Source organism: Argopecten irradians, chromosome 14 (assembly GCF_041381155.1).
Source record: "Argopecten irradians isolate NY chromosome 14, Ai_NY, whole genome shotgun sequence".
In the NCBI taxonomy this organism is placed as follows: Eukaryota; Metazoa; Mollusca; class Bivalvia; order Pectinida; family Pectinidae; genus Argopecten; species Argopecten irradians.
In genome coordinates, this window is record NC_091147.1 from 16,384,083 (window position 1) to 16,403,425 (window position 19,343).

Sequence of the window (19,343 nt, forward strand, 5' to 3'; positions counted from 1 at the left end):
ACGACAGACAAAGCATGACATAAAAACATCCATCCTAACATGATGATCTTTGGTATGTTTGGGCTTCGAAGTAGTCAAGGGGATCAGGATTGAACGTAATTAACTTATATAACTCTAGGTCATTAACTGAAGACTTGTTAGTAGTCTTAAGGCCTTCATCCAAACCCCAGACTATCTGACTCTCGCATTGGTTACGGTAAATCAACTTTCTTTCGGGACTTTTGTGATAAAAGTAAATTCTTAAAGGTTTCCCTCCGCTGTTGTATGTAAATCTTGCTTATAGTGATATAAATGTAGATATTTCTTAACCTTTTCTAATAAAAATTACAAAATTTAGCTGTGAATAAAAGTTGTTTCACAATAATTAGAAGGACAAAGATGCTATTTGCAATAGCTCCTTTGAGATCTTTTCTCTAGTTACTAAGAAATAAAAGGGATCCATATTTTTCAATTTGAAATATTTTAATGTCATTTTCTTTGTATATCTTTCACAAAATAAGACTGATCTCTTTCATTCAATATTTCAAGAAAAGAAAAACCTTGTTAACAATACATGAAAATGATATTTGACAAAACTGTAAAGGTTATGTAGCTATCATAGATACAGTAAAATCTTGTTTCCAATTTATTTTGAGGGCTTTTGCCTTGTTATACATACAATACTTGATCAAAATAACGGATGAAATGAGCTTGGAATAGCTAAGAAAAATACTTTTGTCACAAGTGGGACACTGATGAAGAACTTACAAGGTTTTACCGTATCTATGTACACACCCTTGCTACAAAATCAATGTCTGACCGGACGGACTACTGAATGTTTTCTAGTACCTCATATACAAACAAATGATTTATACCTTTCATCCATTTCAATGTTAACAGCGCTGTTAAAACTTAAAACATGAAGCATTGTTCAATTTGTAATAAAACAAAACTTAGATTGTATTCTTTTATATGTCTTATTATTGTTTTATGTTAAAATAATTATTATGTATCTAATTTCCTGTTTTCTGCTGAATTTAATTATTATGTAAAAAAAAAAGCTGCATTTTCATACATTTCAGATTCTAGAGTTATATAACGATACATCCTTCACTGTAAATAAACATTTCAATTTCTTCTTAAATAAATATATCAAATATCCATCCTACATTGTACAAACCATGATTTTTAATGTACATAATTATGTATCTACCTTGAAGAATACTGAGCAGTCTTTCACAAAAGACAATGGCCTGACAATATGACAAAGGCCTGAGTTTCTTCTCATACGGACACTTTACATAGAAGTTCTGGCCACACATACAATGTATGCATCTTTCTGTCAGTATGCCAAAACCTAATGTGAAGGCAGAGGAAAACTCAGGCCTGCTCTACTCCAGAAAATTAAAATTCTGTATCAGATCATTTACTTCTTTCTCTTTCACACAATTCACTCACTAACAAAGATCACAGAAGACATGTATAACTAAAAAATTTAGTCACTAACATTCAAACACGTATCAATATAAAAATTGTACAATTATAATACATTGTATAAATAAGAAAATATAGTACACTTGGCATATCAACACCTGGTGGCTTGTTTATACATATAAGGAGGACGGATTTCTATCACAAAGTTATCTTCTTAATCTATTATCATGGTCCTAGGTAAGCCAGTCATTCACTGGGGAATGTTTTACTTAAAATATTAGCAAACCATTTCGATATATTTCAATTATATTTCTCAAGTCCCCTCCCTAAAAATTTCTTCAACCAAATTGCTTTTCTCAGTATGCAACATACAATAACATTCAAAATGCAACGAGCCACGATTTTTACCAAAATTCAGCTCAAATTCTCTGTCTTTTCCCCACATACACTGCATTGATATTGAATCTGTATTTTATAATGGCAAACATTCTTACTAAAATAGCACATTTTCATGTAAACCACCTGCATTTTGTGGCAGTGTTCAAATATATTTGAAATACCAAGATTAGAGCTAAAGATGGGTTACTGTGAACAACTAAATCAAAGCCTGTTGTGCATGAAACAAATTGTAAATGACTGCAAGTATTCCTAAATGTTGCTGCATTTATGAGACAGTAAAATAGCATTCCAGGCATAACAATTTTTCTTTACATTTGTAGTTCTACAAATGTAACCTTGTAGCTTACGAAGATTCTATAAAATAAACAACATTCTAGATTCATCTATTTGAAATTTGACCTATTATATCCTATACTTCTTGGCGTTACTGTTGATGCTGGCCAGTCCCTGATTCTAGATTCACAAATTTGACCTATTATTTCCTATACTTCTTGGCGTTGTTGTCGACGCTGGCCAGTCCCACCAGTTCCTGCTGAAGATGACGACGTTACTGTTGGGCGTTCACGCTCCTTTTGGTATTCCATCTCCATCTTCGCTTCAATTTTCTCCCAGTCTACCTCAATCTGCCAAAATTCAAATAAAAATCACTGTCAAAAATTCAAAATATTTCTTAATCTACACATCTATAAGCAATAACAAATTAGCTGAACAAAATTATTGTATTTTGTATTTCATATAGATACATACCCCATCCATGTACTGTAGGTAGCGTTTGTTGTTTTCTTTCTTTTCAAACCGGACCAGATATTTCTTTCTGTACCCTAGTACTGTGTCCACATGTGTTTTATGTTTAACAGCTAACTCCAACGCCCTGTAACACAAACACATATACACTCAACACTATTCTAAAGACTTGCAGGGGAGTGGGATGCATAAAATCTCCAATGAAAATCATATATAACTACCTACAATCTCATGGTAAGATTCTAGTAACCCGAAATTAGTGTCAATATAAGATTGAATTATACATTGCTAAAACTCAAAATGTTCCAAGCAACATGCCATAGTGAAACAAGATGAAGAATACCTATATGAGAATAACAGTTTCTAACACAGTTCTGTCAGGTAGACAGATATCGCAACTTGAGTGGGGGATTTTGACTAATCAGCAGAAAGTTTGCCTACTGCTGACTAGCCAAAACTTGTCATAATGGTTAAGACATATCCCATCATACTTTGCTGACCAATATGATTGGTTTCTTCAATAGAGAAAATACAGTTTAACTATTGTTTTCTTTTTAAGAATTTTAAAGCAGAATTAAAGCCTGTTGCAGTTACATCACAAGTTATGACATCTGTCAAGATTAAGCCTATTGAATCAACAATATTATAAATTACACAATGTTGTAACATCAATTCTCAACCCTAAGGCAAGGTAAGAAATAAATCACATTGGTAAAGAAAAGGGAATTGTCACTGTGGAAAAATTGTAGATATTTCTGCCCAGAGCAAAAACACATCATCATTAAAGAGCCCAATTGACCCCTTTTGACCCCTCCCCTCAGGCCCCCCGGGGGTCAGCCCTATCATTTGCACAATTTTGAATCCCCACCCTATAAGGATGCTACCATTGCATTATGGGTGCTATCCCATGCTTGGCTTCAGAGAAGAAGTCGTTTATATGGAAATAGCCAAATTGGCCCCTTTTGACCCCGCCCCTAAGGCCCCAGGGGGATCAACCCCATCACTTGTACAATTTTAAATCCCCACTCTATAAGGATGCTACCATTGCATTATGGGTGCTATCCAATGCTTGGTTTCAGAGAAGAAGTCGTTTATATGGAGATAGCCAAATTGACCCCTTTTGACCCCACCCCTCAGGCCCCCCCCGGGGGTCAGCCCCATCATTTGTACAATTTTGAATCCCCACCCTATAATTATACTACCATTGCATTCTGAGTGCTATCTCATACATAGTTTCAGAGAAGAAGTCGTTTATATGGAAATAGCCAAATTGGCCCCTTTTGACCCCGCCCCTCAGGCCCCAGGGGGATCAACCCCATCACTTGTACAATTTTAAATCCCCACTCTATAAGGATGCTACCATTGCATTATGGGTGCTAACCCATCCTTGGTTTCAGAGAAGTCGTTTATATGGAGATAGCCAAATTGACCCCTTTTGACCCCACCCCTCAGGCCCCCTCCGGGGGTCAGCCCCATCATTTGTACAATTTTGAATCCCCACCCTATAATTATACTACCATTGCATTCTGAGTGCTATCTCATACATAGTTTCAGAGAAGAAGTCGTTTATATGGAAATAGCCAAATTGACCCCTTTTGACCCCGCCCCTCAGGCCCCCGGGGGGTCAGCCCCATCATTTGTACAATTTTGAATCCCAACCCTATAAGGATGCTACCATAGCATTATGGGTGCTCTCCCATGCTTGGTTTCAGAGAAGAAGTCGTTTATATGGAAATAGCCAAATTGACTCCTTTTGGCCCCGCCCCTCAGGCCCCTGGGGGGTCAGCCCCATCATTTGTACAATTTATAGTTAGTAGCCCATAAGGATGCTACCAGTCAAATTTTGTTGAAATCCGACCAGCGGTTATGGAGAAGTCGATTGTTGACGGACGACGGACGCCGGAAGCTGCGGTATCCCATAAGCTCACCTCGGTCCTTTGGACCAGGTTAGACAATATTATAAATTACACAATGTTGTAACATCAATTCTCAACCCTAAGGCAAGGTAAGAAATAAATCACATTGGTAAAGAAAAGGGAATTGTCACTGTGGAAAAATTGTAGATATTTCTGCCCAGAGCAAAAACACATCATCATTAAAGACAATCATCATAACTGCTCCCTGTATAACGTACCTGTCCCAGTTGTACAGCTGGATATTTAGCATGATGGCTCTGAAGATGAGTCCCGCCTGTAAAAGGATAGCCTCCGCGTCCTGCTGATTACCACACAGTAATGCCATCTCAGCGTTCCTTGCCTCCTTTACTGGGATATCCTTGATGTTCACTATAAACTGTACTTTTTCTGCCTGTAAAATGATAAAGGTATTGATGATATTTACAATTTATAGCTTTACGAATAGAAATTTTTGCTTGTTCATATGAATTATTAAAGTTATAGTATTTAAAGAATTTATAACAACATTAAAATATGAGAACAAGTTTTTTTTATGATACACATGATCAAGCTAAATGTACAAGAGCCTGTTTATCAACAGATTTAGTAACTCCAATGATCCGAAACTGTATTCAAATTGGATTCAATGTTACAGCAGTATAACTGATTTATGCATTTTATTACTAAAGTCTTTGGTAAAGCTTTTTTTACAGATCATCATATGTTATAAAACGAAAGTAGAAATCTAATGTCACACCAAACATTTAAAACTTAGTCGTCTAATTAAAATATCTACAAATTACACATCACCTCTTTGATGGCAGCGTAGGCGATCTCCGCAGTGTTTAATTCCTTAGCATAGGCTGACATGGCCGCAAGGCACGACCACAAGGTCTCATCCTGCAAATCAGATGTTAGGTATTTTCAAATTAAACACACGCGCTAAAGTTCCAGATACATATCAGCTCATAATCTCACATCCTAACACAGGATTTTGATGGTAGCAAAAATACGGAATTTGGTGAGAGAAATATCACACTGTTAACAAACAATACCTGCTTTAGTAACTGACTTTGTATAAATATATAATGACACAATTAAACCTGTGTAAAAGACCACTTGTCCTTTGAGTGGTCATTATAGACAAGTTTGACTATATGTAATAATCATGCTTATAGCATTTACCTGTTGTGGTGAATGGAACTAATATCACCAAATATACATACTATCATGTATATTTTGAATCATGTCACTATTAATTTTGGAAACACAAATAAATATATAAAATAAAATAATATTACAGATTATGCATTTTATTACTAAAGTCTTTATGAAACGAAAGTAGAAATCTAATGTCACACCAAACATTTAAAACTTAGTCGTCTAATTAAAATATCTACAAATTACACGTCACCTCTTTGATGGCAGCGTAGGCGATCTCCGCAGTGTTTAATTCCTTAGCATAGGCTGACATGGCCGCAAGGCACGACCACAAGGTCTCATCCTGCAAATCAGATGTTAGGTATTTTCAAATTAAACACACGCGCTAAAGTTCCAGATACATATCAGCTCATAATCTCACATCCTAACACAGGATTTTGATGGTAGCAAAAATACGGAATTTGGTGAGAGAAATAATCACACTGTTAACAAACAATACCTGCTTTAGTAACTGACTTTGTATAAATATATAATGACACAATTCAACCTGTGTAAAAGAGCCCACTTGTCCATTGAGTGGTCATTATAGACAAGTTTGACTATATGTAATAATCATGCTTATAGCATTTACCTGTTGTGGTGAATGGAACTAATATCACCAAATATACATACTATCATGTATATTTTGAATCATGTCACTATTAATTTTGGAAACACAAATAAATATATAAAATAAAATAATATGACATAAATGTTGATTTAATTAAAAAGGGACACTATGTAAGAATAATGATATCTTTCGTCATCAAGATGTTACCACCCCTTACCTGTATTAACCACAACCATGTATATACGTTTCTTTTTTTTTGTCTTTTTGATTGTACCACAAATATTACGAGATGACTAAGATATGCTTTGCCTTATGTCCAATCCTACTGACAGACTTTTGTCAAAAAATATTTGGTAATTGAAACTAAAATTATGCTTACCTTGACAAAGCGACAGAGCCGGACGGCATCGTTCCATCGACCAGACTGTACATAGGAGTGAAGTATACAGGGGTGAGGAGATATAGAGGTACTGACGATTGATCCTTCCGCTCGTCGTATTATAACATGGTTACCATTGAACTGTGTAAGCTGAGGATTCTTACCAAACTCACTGTAAAATGAAGTTAACAGATGGTGATACATGTACATTGTATTTGTACACTTGCAATATTTTTAAAACCAAATCATGCTATAGCTTTTGTTTTTCATTATGCACAGATACAGTATGACTTGTCTAATCTAAATTCCTGTGTATTCGACAGTAATTCTATGGTACTTTCCTTTTCAATTTTTAATAATTACAACCTGTGCAATCTGATAACTCAAGATACTGCTTATATTGGTTTTCTTTTTTTTCCCAAACACAAATGGAATCATCAGATTATTAAAATGGTTTACAAAATTAAATTAATTTTGTTTAGTAATTGATAAAATTGTCATCCAGAACCTTTTAACTTATTCACTCCTGAGACACATTTAGGCTCTTTCAAATCAAAGATCAGACCAGTCCATTATGAAATTTCAGGAATGAATGAGTTTATTTTCTTTTTTCTTTCCTTACTGACCTTGCCTCCTTTTCAAAGATGGTTTTAGACGCGAGGTCTCTGTCAACATAGATGGTGTTAGGGTAATACCAGACGGTGAACTTGCCATCAGCCAGAGCTGCCAGCATGTTAGAGACATCGTTCCAGGCTAAAGACTGGATCATATTACCTATAATTCATATTAGATTACAGTACAACATGGTTACATAGCGAACCTTTGGGGAATTACGAAATCACTTGTTATAAAAATAATTTGTTGTAAAAGTATTACAGACATTGTACAGGAACATTGACAAGGAATGAATGACAATTAATACATGATAACTATGAATACTTTGTAAGTGTGCTCATTATAAACTACAAAACGTGATTTATTGTATCAACAAATGTAAATTTCAAGACTCTATAAAAGTATATTGCTTGACAATCAAAATTCTAATCTCTGGATAAGGCAAAAGGTTGATCATTTGAACAAGCTTTTAATTCAATGAAACTGTACTTACTTGATATAATGACCTATATTGTACACTCTAACCATTAGCCAATATTATTAACTTTTAGGGGTGAAACCGTACAGATACTTCACGGTTCGGTACGTATTGCGGTATAGAGCGTACGGTTCGGTACATGTAAAACTGATAAGAGATGAAAAAGGCAATGAACTCAGTGTAAACTGTTCAACTCCCAAGTTTATTGAATTCAAAAATCAAAATTTTACTGCAAATCGTCCGGAATGACATTTTTTTTTTAAGAACACAAGTTTGTCTACGTTTTCACAAGAAAGGGAGGCCTTTTGATGTCACGCGATATCCCCGGCTGTTAACACTTTCTAACTTTCCACTGATGTTTTCAACAATGAAGTATGGACGCATGTCAACTGCAATAAAAAACCCAATTGCCTGTGTAACTTTTTTGGATTTACAGTTATTTATTGGGTAATTTTTTTTTAATATCTCCGATATCGTCGTCTGGCATTGTGAGTTTTTGGCAGTACTTGCGGTCGAAACTTGTCCAACTTGGACTTGAGTTGAGCATGTGTGATGTCAGTATACACGTTGCCGATGTAGTGTTTTCTAACTAAGTGTGTTCATATTTGATGTATTGCCATGCTTATACAAAAAATCGACATAACATATATACGGCATGTAGCTGCCGTAGCGTCCTTCGTTCTAAAACCAAATTGTTCTAAAACTGCAGAACGGTACGATGCTCTATTGCCGGAGCATCTCTCAAATGTACAGACGATGCCTCCTCCATTTCCTGTCAAAACATTGACTTTATGTAAGGCGGTTTGTGATTGGGTCACAATGACGGCCGCATGACCAATCAGAGACTCGTTGTTATCGGACTTGTGTAACCGGCGTAGAGTGAAAAAGACACCCATAGAAAACTTTTCCACTCACGGTGCATGTACCGTACTTTGTGTTAACAATACCGTGTACCGAACCGAGCACGTAATACCGCGGTTCTACTACACCGCGGTATACCGTTTCACCCCTATTAACTTTTGACACTTTGATTCAATATTGACTAATGTGTGCACAGAAATGCACACCTTACCTAATTTACTACCCTTACGTTCAGTACCAGATATCTTACCTAATTTACTACCCTTCTACTCTTGTGTTCAGTACCAGATATCTTACCTAATTTGCTACTCTGACGTTCAGAACCAGATATCTTACCTAATTTGCTACTCTTGGGTTCAGTACCAGATATCTTACCTAATTTGCTACAGCTACGTTCAGTACCAGATATCTTACCTAATTTGCTACTCTTGCGTTCAGTACCAAACACTCTAACTGGCGTGAGATACAGGTCCCTATTTTTGTCAATGATTGCTAATCGACGTTCTGTGGCAGGGCCGCACTGATCCAAGGCAATCTCCATCACCTCTAGCTATAAATAGCAACATAACATTCAGGTAAAATGATTACCAGAGTACTGACCAATGCAATAACATAAATAAAACAATAAAAGTGAGAAATATCCTGTCAGATAAGATGGCTATTTAAATGAAAATACAATATGGAACAAACCTATTTCCATGAAATAAACAAATATATTTTCAATTTTATTTCTCCATTTACTTGAAAATTTAAGTTTTATTCTAAGGAGTGGTAAATGATAATTTTAAAATTGTTCCAACAAACTGAAGAAATCCAACATCTTACCTTGTGTGTGATTGGTTTGCCATCTCCAAGGGGCTTTCCATTTTGAGCATCAAACACATAAATAACTGAAATCGAAATTGCTTTAATTTTCAATTTAGTCTTAAACCTCAAAATATAGTCACCACCTAAAGATTTATTGACTGAACAATTAAAGCTCTAACTTATAATTACATTAACATAATAAAATAGTTAAATATACATGGTATGTATTATTTAATACTATCAATATAATATCTGGAGTTTCCTGTATTGTGCATTATATTACATGTATTCCATCTCCATATTTTGTTTTCTATGTTAAGTTGTTAACTTCCATTTTCCAGGAGAATAAATGGAAGTGTTGTCATTAATGTATCCTCTAACATCGCTAAGTCAATACAAAAGCATGTTGTAACTACAGAATAGTGTATTTATAACACAAATAAGCTATTTTATTTTAAAGTTGATAAGTTATCATACATAATTCTTCATTCTGTTTCTATCAATAACAAAATAAACTTTTTTTACCTTTTTCATCGGCCTTGTCTCTGATAGCTATTGTGTCATTACTGATAGACACTGTCTGATAGTTGAGGATGTCTGCTCTCATGCCTGTGTACCGCGGGGAACAAACGAGTCGGCCATCATACGAGTATACATACAGACCTGCACTGTCAACTAGCAAGAAATGTCTGAAAATAGAATGGATAAATTATAAGAGTAATTTCTTCAAGTAAAATAGTTTAGGTCTTTCTCACTAGACAAACAATTGTTGTTACTGTTAAATCTTTTGACAAAGATGGAGAAAACTAGAACTGTAAGTCATGGCCAACTAAATTGACTCCCTACCCTCCCACTACAGTTAACCCAAATAAAACGAAAACACATGTAGAATCAAATATGCTCACCAAGGATCCATACATAAATTTTGTTTATGTTCATTTTGACCTAACTATTAATTAGCAAAACGATAATTAAATCATATGACTTTACAAGAGAGTAGCCATGAAATAATCAGAACATTAATTATCATGAAATCATGTAGAATACCTACTTTTCTGACTGTAGGATGAGTGACACATTGCCTTCCTTCAGGTCAAATATCATCGGAGTGTTCCAGTTTTTCACACTATAACAATAGAGGTATCATTAGTTAGAAATTCATTCTGTATACATCAGATACTCCGTTTTATTCTGGGATATTATTTAATGGCCAAGTACGAACATTGAAAACTTATCATTTCTATTGGTAAAGCAAAGTTGGAATAACTTTAAGAAAAACAACAGACCTTTGGCAGGACCTGAGCTCCTGGCAAATGCCATATAAAAGACCTTGAATTATAAAATGTAGAGAAGTAGTAGAATGTAACACACCTTAATACACATGCTGACATTATTGGGGTCCTGAGTTGTTTGTAGAGTATTTATCATATCCAAAATTGAAATTTGATATATGACAACTGCCAATACTGTTAGGTTTTTATAAAGTTTTCTTCAGCTAAACCTCCACAATCTCAAGTTTAAACTTCAAACCATACATCCACTACCGTTAAAATAAAAGTCTAATCTATAATCTGGTATAATTGTATAGCATTTTCTAAAATCTTTCTTATTCTATAGAAGTTAAAACCTGTATAATCCAGAAACCTGGCAATACTGGCCAAATATAATGGACTTGATAACATCCAGTCTAGACAAGTTAAACTGTATGTTGAAGAGCACAAATTGTATCAGAAATGAAGTTTATGTATGTTTATAACATTGAGGAGAAATTGGAGAATGGCCATGAAAATAATTCAGTAAAATATTTACTGTCCTATCTGCAATTAGGCGTACCTGTATATGTAACATTGTGTAGATGTAGCGACCACCAGGTGATTAAAAGCTAGAGACAATTTGATGATCCTGTCCCGGAAGTCCAGAGATTCTACAGCGTCATTCATAACATTTCTTACGTGGACCTGTTTACCTCCTGTAACTGATGCCTCGAAATTCTTCCACTCCAAACGTCTACAAAACAAGATTTGAAAGGTTGTTCAGCTCTGCAACCAGATCTCTCAACTGTTCATATGTATTATTGTGTTGATTTCTGATTGGTTAGAAATTTGGTCATGTTTATATTTTGATGGTAAATGCAAACACAGGTGGTACTTTTATTACGTGATATAAAGCCAGGAATTCATCGATAGTCAAAATGGTGTCCAGAGTCGCTTGTATCAAGATAATTTTTGTGTGTCCAAAGTGGCTTACATGGAAAAAGTGCAATGACATGAAAATTTGCGTACGTGTGACAAGGGTTAAGGCATTCTAGACACTTACATGTGGCAAGGGGTTACGGCATCTAAATGTCTGAACACGTTTGTACATAAAACTGATGCTTCAAACTGATGAACTATTGATTTAAAAGCCTACCTGATATCAAGACATCAGATATTGATTTACCCACACAATATACCATTATATACCATACAGATGGTACCTACTTTTCTATGACATGTGCGATGAGGACTTGGCCGTTCCCTCCAGCTCCAGCCACTTGAGTTCCATCACTGGACCATGCCAGCTTGAACAGACTGCCAGTATTAGGCTTCTCCAGGGCATATGACCACTGTTAAGAAAGAAATTGTTTCATAAAATCAGAGTCATTCACAAAATTACATCAATCAATTATTATTTGAAATAATTATTTATTATACAGCTAGCTACCAGATACTCTCCTGTTTTAGCTTCTGCTTTCCCTGATGAATTGAAGGATGAAACAGCAGCATAAAAAAAAGTTAATTTTATTTAGTATGCTACGTCTTTAAATTAAGTTTTAGCAAAATTTCCATAAATATTTCATGTAAACTAAATGCAAGACATTTTACATTATAAACATATGAGTTTCCTCCCCTTCACAATATATATTAATAATTCAATGTTGCTTGTTACGAGCATTTCCATTGGCTTAAAAATTTACTTTATCAGCCCATAAAGGAAAAAAATGGCGTCGCCGTTTGTAACGTCGCTTCTGAATGGCTGAGATGACGGCGTAATAATTTCATAGACAAAAGAGTCCCAAAATGAATTTTAAATGTTGAAGAGATTATCTTTAGTAAATTGAATTATAAGGATTAATTTGAATAGATTTTTTATGTTATGGAGATATAACACAAAAATCTGAGTGTACTCTCATCATAAACCGCTTCGCGGTTTATTAGACAAAATTTACATAAATACTTCATGTAAACTATATGGAAGACATTATACATTATAAACATATGAGTAACCTCCCCTTCATATTATATATCATAATCACCTGCCATAATCAACTGCCTTTTTATAGATGATACTTTAAAAATTGATTCAATGTTTTCTTTCCTACATCCCTTCATTTATCCACTAGATGTCTTTTGACAAATTCTGTTGCGATAGCAAAGTTTGCTGTGTTTGCTAGCTACTCACCCCAGCCTGGTCACAGAGTCGAAGTGTGTTGAAGGAGCCGACGGCGAACAGTTCCCCGTCTGGTGTCCACGCTAGAGATGTGATGGGGTAGTCGTGTTGGAAACTGTTGTACATCACACGGCCATAGGTATCCCAGACCTGGAAATAGTCATGATTAATTAAACCTCTTTTTGTTTATTTAGGGCTTTATGTATTTAGCTAAAAAAGTTTTTTGTAAAGGTATGGAAAGAAATATTAGAAATTCTGCATGTACATATGAAAATAGAAAAGTATCACAAATGACAAGGATACATTTTCATCAGAACATGAAACAAAACAGGCTTCATAGCGAAGCTTAACTTTGTTTCTATTTAAAACAATAGCAATGTCTTTTTTATTTTAACTTTTTTTCAAGCGTTCAGATGACCTTTACATCATCTGTACTTCAGTCTGATAGGGAATATCTGCCTGGCTACACATGCTTGTTTGTGTTATTTCATACCCTTCTGGTAACTGTAGGTTATTAATTACATGGCAAAAGTGTAGGCTACAGGACAGGAGATGATTTTGGACACAAAAAGAATTTTGAACTTTACCAAAATCTATTTTGGACATAACATTAACTTTTGAGATTCTGTAAGAGGTCATTTGATTGCTCATTCTAAAAAGACACCAGAATGTAAACCCTTAATTGGATGTAATGATCTTTATCTTAATCCAATTAGATCAAGTTGATATTTCCATCCCAACAAATCATATCCAATGAAACTTTGACATGTCCATCGACCCACCTTGTAACGACAATCCTCAGCCCCTGATATAATGAGGTTATTGACAGGATTCCAGTCAACGACCAGTACAACACCATCATGGGCTCGCCACTGTAATATAAACATTGTTCCACATTGCGCTCATTTAATACTGCCAAAACATTTCATAAAACAAGAGGCCCAGAGGGCATGTATCGCTCACCTGGTTTGTAATGCCAAGTAATGTTCTACATACAGGTTCATTGTTTCTTTTCTGAAGGAATTCGAATATTTACCTCTAATTCCCCTACTTGGGCCCAGCCATCCTGCCCCCAGGGGGGTCAGAACCAAAATTTATATAAGTTCTATTCCCCTTCCCCCATGGATGTTTGTGGCAAAATTTGGTCACAATCCATGGAGAACTCTAGGACAAGCAGCGATTTATAGGATTTACCTCTATTTCCCCTATTTGGCCCCGCCCCTCCTGCCCCCGGGGGGTCAGAGCCAAAATTTATACAAGTTCTGTTCCCCTTCTCCCAAGGATGTTTGTGGCCAAATTTGGTTACAATCCATGCAGAACTCTATGACAAGTAGCGATTTAAAGGAAATGTTGACGGACGGCCGGACGCCGCGCCATGACATAAGCTGACGGACGGCCGGACGCCGCGCCATGACATAAGCTCACAAGCCCTTCGGGCCAAGTGAGCTAATAATTTTCATAGAATAGACTTTCATATTAATGTTCATTGAATGAAATCTGTAAGTTTTACTAAAGAATAAAGGTATAATTATCCTGACATAATTAATTATGAATACTGCAATGAAATCTGTAAAATCTGTAAGCTCTACTAAAGAATAAAGGTATAATTATCCTGACATAATTAATTATGAATACTACAATAGGAATCATCGACTTTGTTTTGACACCTTTAGAATATACTTTCATCTGTTATCTAAATAAACCTTTTTCAGTGTTCTCCCCAGGCCCTTTCCGCATAACGGTCCTGTTACGCGGAAATTTTGAGTCGTTGCACGGGAATTTCTTCCGTAGCGCACTTTCGGCCTCCCGTTGCACATCAATAAATCAGACCCCCATTTTCAGTAGATACTGAATATAAACCTCATAATAATCCCTCCTGCTACCTGACAAGTAGTATGCTTATAAATTTACGATGTCTGTCATGCCGCTGTGCCATGTGATTGGGTCCATTTTTACGACCGTGACCGTGTTGATTACTTGTGATCCGCAGGGGTGTCCTGCCAGATTGTACTGTTAAATTGCATTAATAAGTAAACAAATGAGGTGTGACTAGTCCCTAACCAAGACCTCATTTGTTCTATTTAGCAGTCTGGGGATATAGGTCAGCTAGAGGAGAAATCACTGATCAAATCACTTTCAATCATGTAAGCTACGGCGACGTAACTGAAGTACAGCACATCGGCAGTTTAGGAAACAAACTGACACCTTTTCAACAGATGTTTTGATTATAGCTAGTGAGCATCATCCCAAAAACAAACACTGCCTGCAATTGTAAATGATGTACTCACGTTTTTAATGTCATATACTGCTGAAAGATACCACAAACTTTGCAACCGAAATGGCCGCCATTTTGGTGTTAGGTAATTGTAATAATAGAGCCAGATGGGTATAAGAAATCCGGATTTGAAAAAATTTCCAAAATTTGATAATTTGTAAATTTTAAGCATAATTGGATGATAACATTTGGTTTGGTTTGTTTATTTTTACGTCCTATTAACAGCCAGGGTCATGTAGGGACGTGCCAGGTTTGTTGGTGGAGGAAAGCCGGAGTACCCGGAGAAAAACCACCGGCCAGCGGTCAGTACCTGGCAACTGCCCCACATGGGATTCGAACCCGCTTCCCAGAGGTGGAGGGCTTGTAGTAATATGTCGGGACATCTTAACCACTCGGCCACCGCGGCCCCCCGGATGATAACAAACATGTCATACAATTGTACAGATATGTGTTATAAAAGACTTAAATTTTATCAATATTTTTTTTATCTCTCTCAAAAGTTACATTTACAGTACCATACAGTAACTACAGTCTGTTTTAAATATTTTGAATACACAAATAGTGATGGGTGCATAATCCCATTAAAATCTAGAATTGTGAAACACATTAAAATAATTTTAATTTAAAAATGAAAATAATTCTAATAATTTTTAAATGCAATTAATCTGGATTCATTAAATGTGACAGTGAGATCAAAATGTTATTATTTTTTGTTATTTTTATTTTAATTGTAACACTAGGCCATTATAATTAAATTGTGGCACAAAAAAGATTATTCGCGTTGCGCTGAGTAGTTTGCAACGGGAAAAAATTACCATAGCGCAGTGAAAAAATCCTGGGGAGAACACTGTTTTTTATAGAGCTATACTACTGAAGCATGTCTCTGAAGACACCAAACATTAAACAAATCTTCACTTGTCAGAACAGCTCCCCAACTAATGATTATTTTAAGAAACTGTTGGTTTATAGAAGACAATAGTAAAGAAAGAGAAAGAGTACTTCTATTTACTATAACCGACAGTGATAAATAAATAACCTATCACATTTAACCGTACCATAGTTGGCTTTGCATTAGCCTGCATGGACTTGATGACTAACTGTTTCCCATTGGTAAACAACACCGAGTCAGAGTCGGGTCCCCATGCTACACCATACACAGACATACCTGTAAACAAACAAACAAAAAGATATCAATAAAAATTTTATTTTACAATTTCCAGCTGATGGTCAAAAACAATTATAGTTTTGAAATGAAGCTCCATGATAAAAGCTACTGTTTCTCACTAGTATAACACTATTAATAATCGGGATGGCAGGTGGCTTTCTGAGTTTCCATAAAATAATATGAAGAGTCGAAGACACAAGTGTTTTTTTAATGGGTGGCAGGTGGCTTTCTGAGTTTCCATAAAATAATATGAAGAGTCGAAGACACAAGTGTTTTTTTAATGGCTGGCAGGTGGCTTTCTGAGTTTCCATAAAATAATATGAAGAGTCGAAGACACAAGTGTTTTTTTAATGGCTGTCTTATTGTTTTAAAGTTAAAACAGTTTTTGAAATAGTCATACAGATATCAAAGAGATAAACTGTTGATTTATCTTGACATTTAACAAATAGGTTTTCACTTCTCTAGTCAGTGTTTCCACTTGACGTCATTTCTCGACTGTAGGTCTGACCATTACTCAACAGTAAATGTAACCTGTATATTATTGTTATTTTCTAATGGATTGATAGTCAGGAAGGTTTACTTACTGTTCTGTGTTAGTGTAGACCTCAGCATACCACTCCTAGACCAGATCTTTACAGCACCATCTTCACCAGCTGAAATATCCAAAAAGTTTATATTCAAATCAATTAATTGAATTCAATTTAAGTCCAATTCAATTTTTTCTAAACTCTACATAATACAAGAATATGTAACAGGAAAGGAGAAAATGTAGCGGCAGACCGGGATTCGAACCCGGGACCCTTCGAACACTAGCTGAGTGCTCTACCGGCAGAGCTACCTGGTCACCAATGATCGACCAAGTCCAATCCCGCTACACTCCTCCCTCCTTTTTCAAAGTCTTCGACCTTGAAGACATACAAGACCCTTCCAAACACCACCACTGTGGGTTATTTAGTTGGGCGCTAATTCTGTAACAGGAGAGGAGAAAATGTAGTGGCCAGACCGGAATTCTAACCCGGGACCCTCCGAACACTAGCTGAATACTTTGCCATTTTGTGATAATGCGATCGGATGTTAGATTATAAAGAAGTAGCTTATAGGTTGATCCATCAGCTTATAAATACCACTTGCTTAATCAAACCACTTCCTATCCCATCTCAACACATTTGACCTGTGTTATAAAACCACTTGGCTAACTGTAGTATATAGACCATTTTTAGTCTTTGGGTGATCTTTATAGACAGGTTTTACTATATTGTACCTGTTACAAAGGCTGTTCCATCAAAGCTCCACCTCCCAGCCAACACAGCCCCTTTGTGAGCCTCTATGCTCTTCTCCACTCGTCCAGTTTTACTGATCAGATGAAACTTTCCTGTTCAAACAAATACATGTAATTCTGAATGTCAATGTTTAAAACAACTTTCAAGCTACAAAGATTGGTTCAAATTACATCCACGTAAGATTTCAATGGTTACTAATCGTTAACTACATCAGAGTCCGATTTTATCTTCGTAGTCACAACAAATTTATCGAAATACATATACACAGTAGAATGAATTAAGACAGTTACATTTTTGGGGTGTATTTGGGGCCGAATATATAAAGAACCCTTACTCTAGAGAAATTTTCTTGAATTTTCTAAATTTTATGTGATTTCGATATACATATTTCATGCAAAAAATGAAACACATTATTTTCCTAATTAGAAAGGTACAGGCCCCTGAAATTATCTAGATTGGAAATCACTATAAGAAAATTATGTGATCGATACTTTTGACAGGGTATTGTACTTGGCTTTAATTACAATTTTGATAAACATTTGTATATTATATACCATCAGTTGATGTAAGGACAAAAAGATCAGAGACTGCCTTTTTGCCTCCCCCGGCAGCCTTAGGGAACCAGTGCATATCTGTAGGGAAGACCTCATCTGGTAGCTTGACCAGGGTTGTTGTTTCATTTGTATTAAGATTCCATTTTAGCACCAAGTGGTCATCTGCTCCCGAAAACAGTTCCTCAGGAGTAGTCCATCCGACACAGCTCACCAATTCTGAGTGTAAGCTTTGTTAAAGAATTTTTGACACAAATGTTTCTATACATTTTATAACTATACAAGTAACAGCTAGGGGAGAGGAAAATGTAGACTTAATATGGTATGACTAAATTGGAGCAAACATAAATGTTTCTTAAAAACATTAATAACATTAGAAAATATATACCGATGGCCTAATATAAGGTTTCAACACCAAACATATGCAAGATTTCCTGCGTAATATATGATGACAATGGAGGGTAATTTCGCTGTTTTGCCGTCTGACGTAGTGATAATCAACTACCGCGCGGTATTTAGGACGACGGCGGGAAACATAAGACGACCCGTGTTATGAAAATTAACATTTTATCTATTTTAATCAAATTGCTCAGAAGGTGATGATACGTGTAGTATTAATGTTAAGTTCATAACTTTTGCGACTCTACAAAATTATCAATCTCGTTTTACATTCCCATTTAAAAAAAATTAAAAAGCCGATTCGAAGAGGTAGTGGCCCTTTAATATGGTATGACTAAATTGGAAAAGGGGAATAAAAGCTAACTATATGGCATCAGTCATATAACAACATTTGTCACTCATCAACTGTACGTGAACATGCATGATATCACCATATGCAGAATGCCCCTCTCCGTCTTCTTTTAAGACTGAGAAGGGAAACAGTTTCAAACCTTCTATTAATTGGACTGGAAGTAAAGCATGCTTAATACCTACTACACTTAAATTTTCTGACAAATATCATGAAACATATCATTTATGACTAACTTCAGATAGAAGCGAAAAATCAATCTAGGCATTTCAATGTTTACAAAATGTTTATCGTCTCTACAACCACCTGCATGTGCATATGAAATCGTTAGAAAAATTCGGTTTAAATAAGTACTAAAGTAAAATCGAACAAGAATGACGACTTTAGATTGTTAGAAAAAGGATATGTTTTGTTTCTCTCTGTAAATTTGTCTTCAATCTCATTTTGCCGGCACTATCAAAGACGATTCCAAAACATCACTTTCAACTTCAAACATTAGAGCCAGGAATGTTCCTTTTGCGCATGCTTACAGG

The 19,343-nt window shown here is 35.6% G+C and overlaps 1 protein-coding gene across 1 annotated transcript; it reads right to left on the minus strand.

Moving 5' to 3' along the window:
- Positions 1-443: 443 nt before the first annotated feature.
- Positions 444-19,342, minus strand: LOC138307592 (intraflagellar transport protein 80 homolog). The gene is made up of 19 exons (XM_069248395.1): positions 19,216-19,342; positions 18,066-18,286; positions 17,493-17,603; positions 16,816-16,884; positions 16,122-16,231; positions 13,574-13,663; positions 12,804-12,941; positions 11,843-11,967; positions 11,196-11,369; positions 10,414-10,488; positions 9,888-10,051; positions 9,381-9,445; positions 8,970-9,105; positions 7,228-7,375; positions 6,602-6,773; positions 5,866-5,955; positions 4,691-4,863; positions 2,560-2,683; positions 444-2,435 (listed from the first exon to the last, which is right to left on the minus strand). Exons 1-19 carry the CDS (start codon positions 19,251-19,253, stop codon positions 2,295-2,297), a joined length of 2,364 nt encoding a protein of 787 aa, XP_069104496.1. The 5' UTR covers positions 19,254-19,342; the 3' UTR covers positions 444-2,294.
- Between the last annotated feature and the right edge of the window lies 1 nt (position 19,343).

What these genes read in the sequence shown, in the direction of transcription:
- LOC138307592 (XM_069248395.1), bottom strand. Translation starts at nt 19,253, where the DNA reads ATGAGATTGAAGACAAATTTACAGAGAGAAACAAAACA. An exon ending in ACACAATGTTACATATACAG is followed by an intron (nt 10,489 to 11,195) that starts GTACGCCTAATT and finishes CTATTGTTATAG; the next exon opens with TGTGAAAAACTGGAACACTC. An exon ending in GGCTCTGTCGCTTTGTCAAG is followed by an intron (nt 5,956 to 6,601) that starts GTAAGCATAATT and finishes TCTGATTTGCAG; the next exon opens with GATGAGACCTTGTGGTCGTG.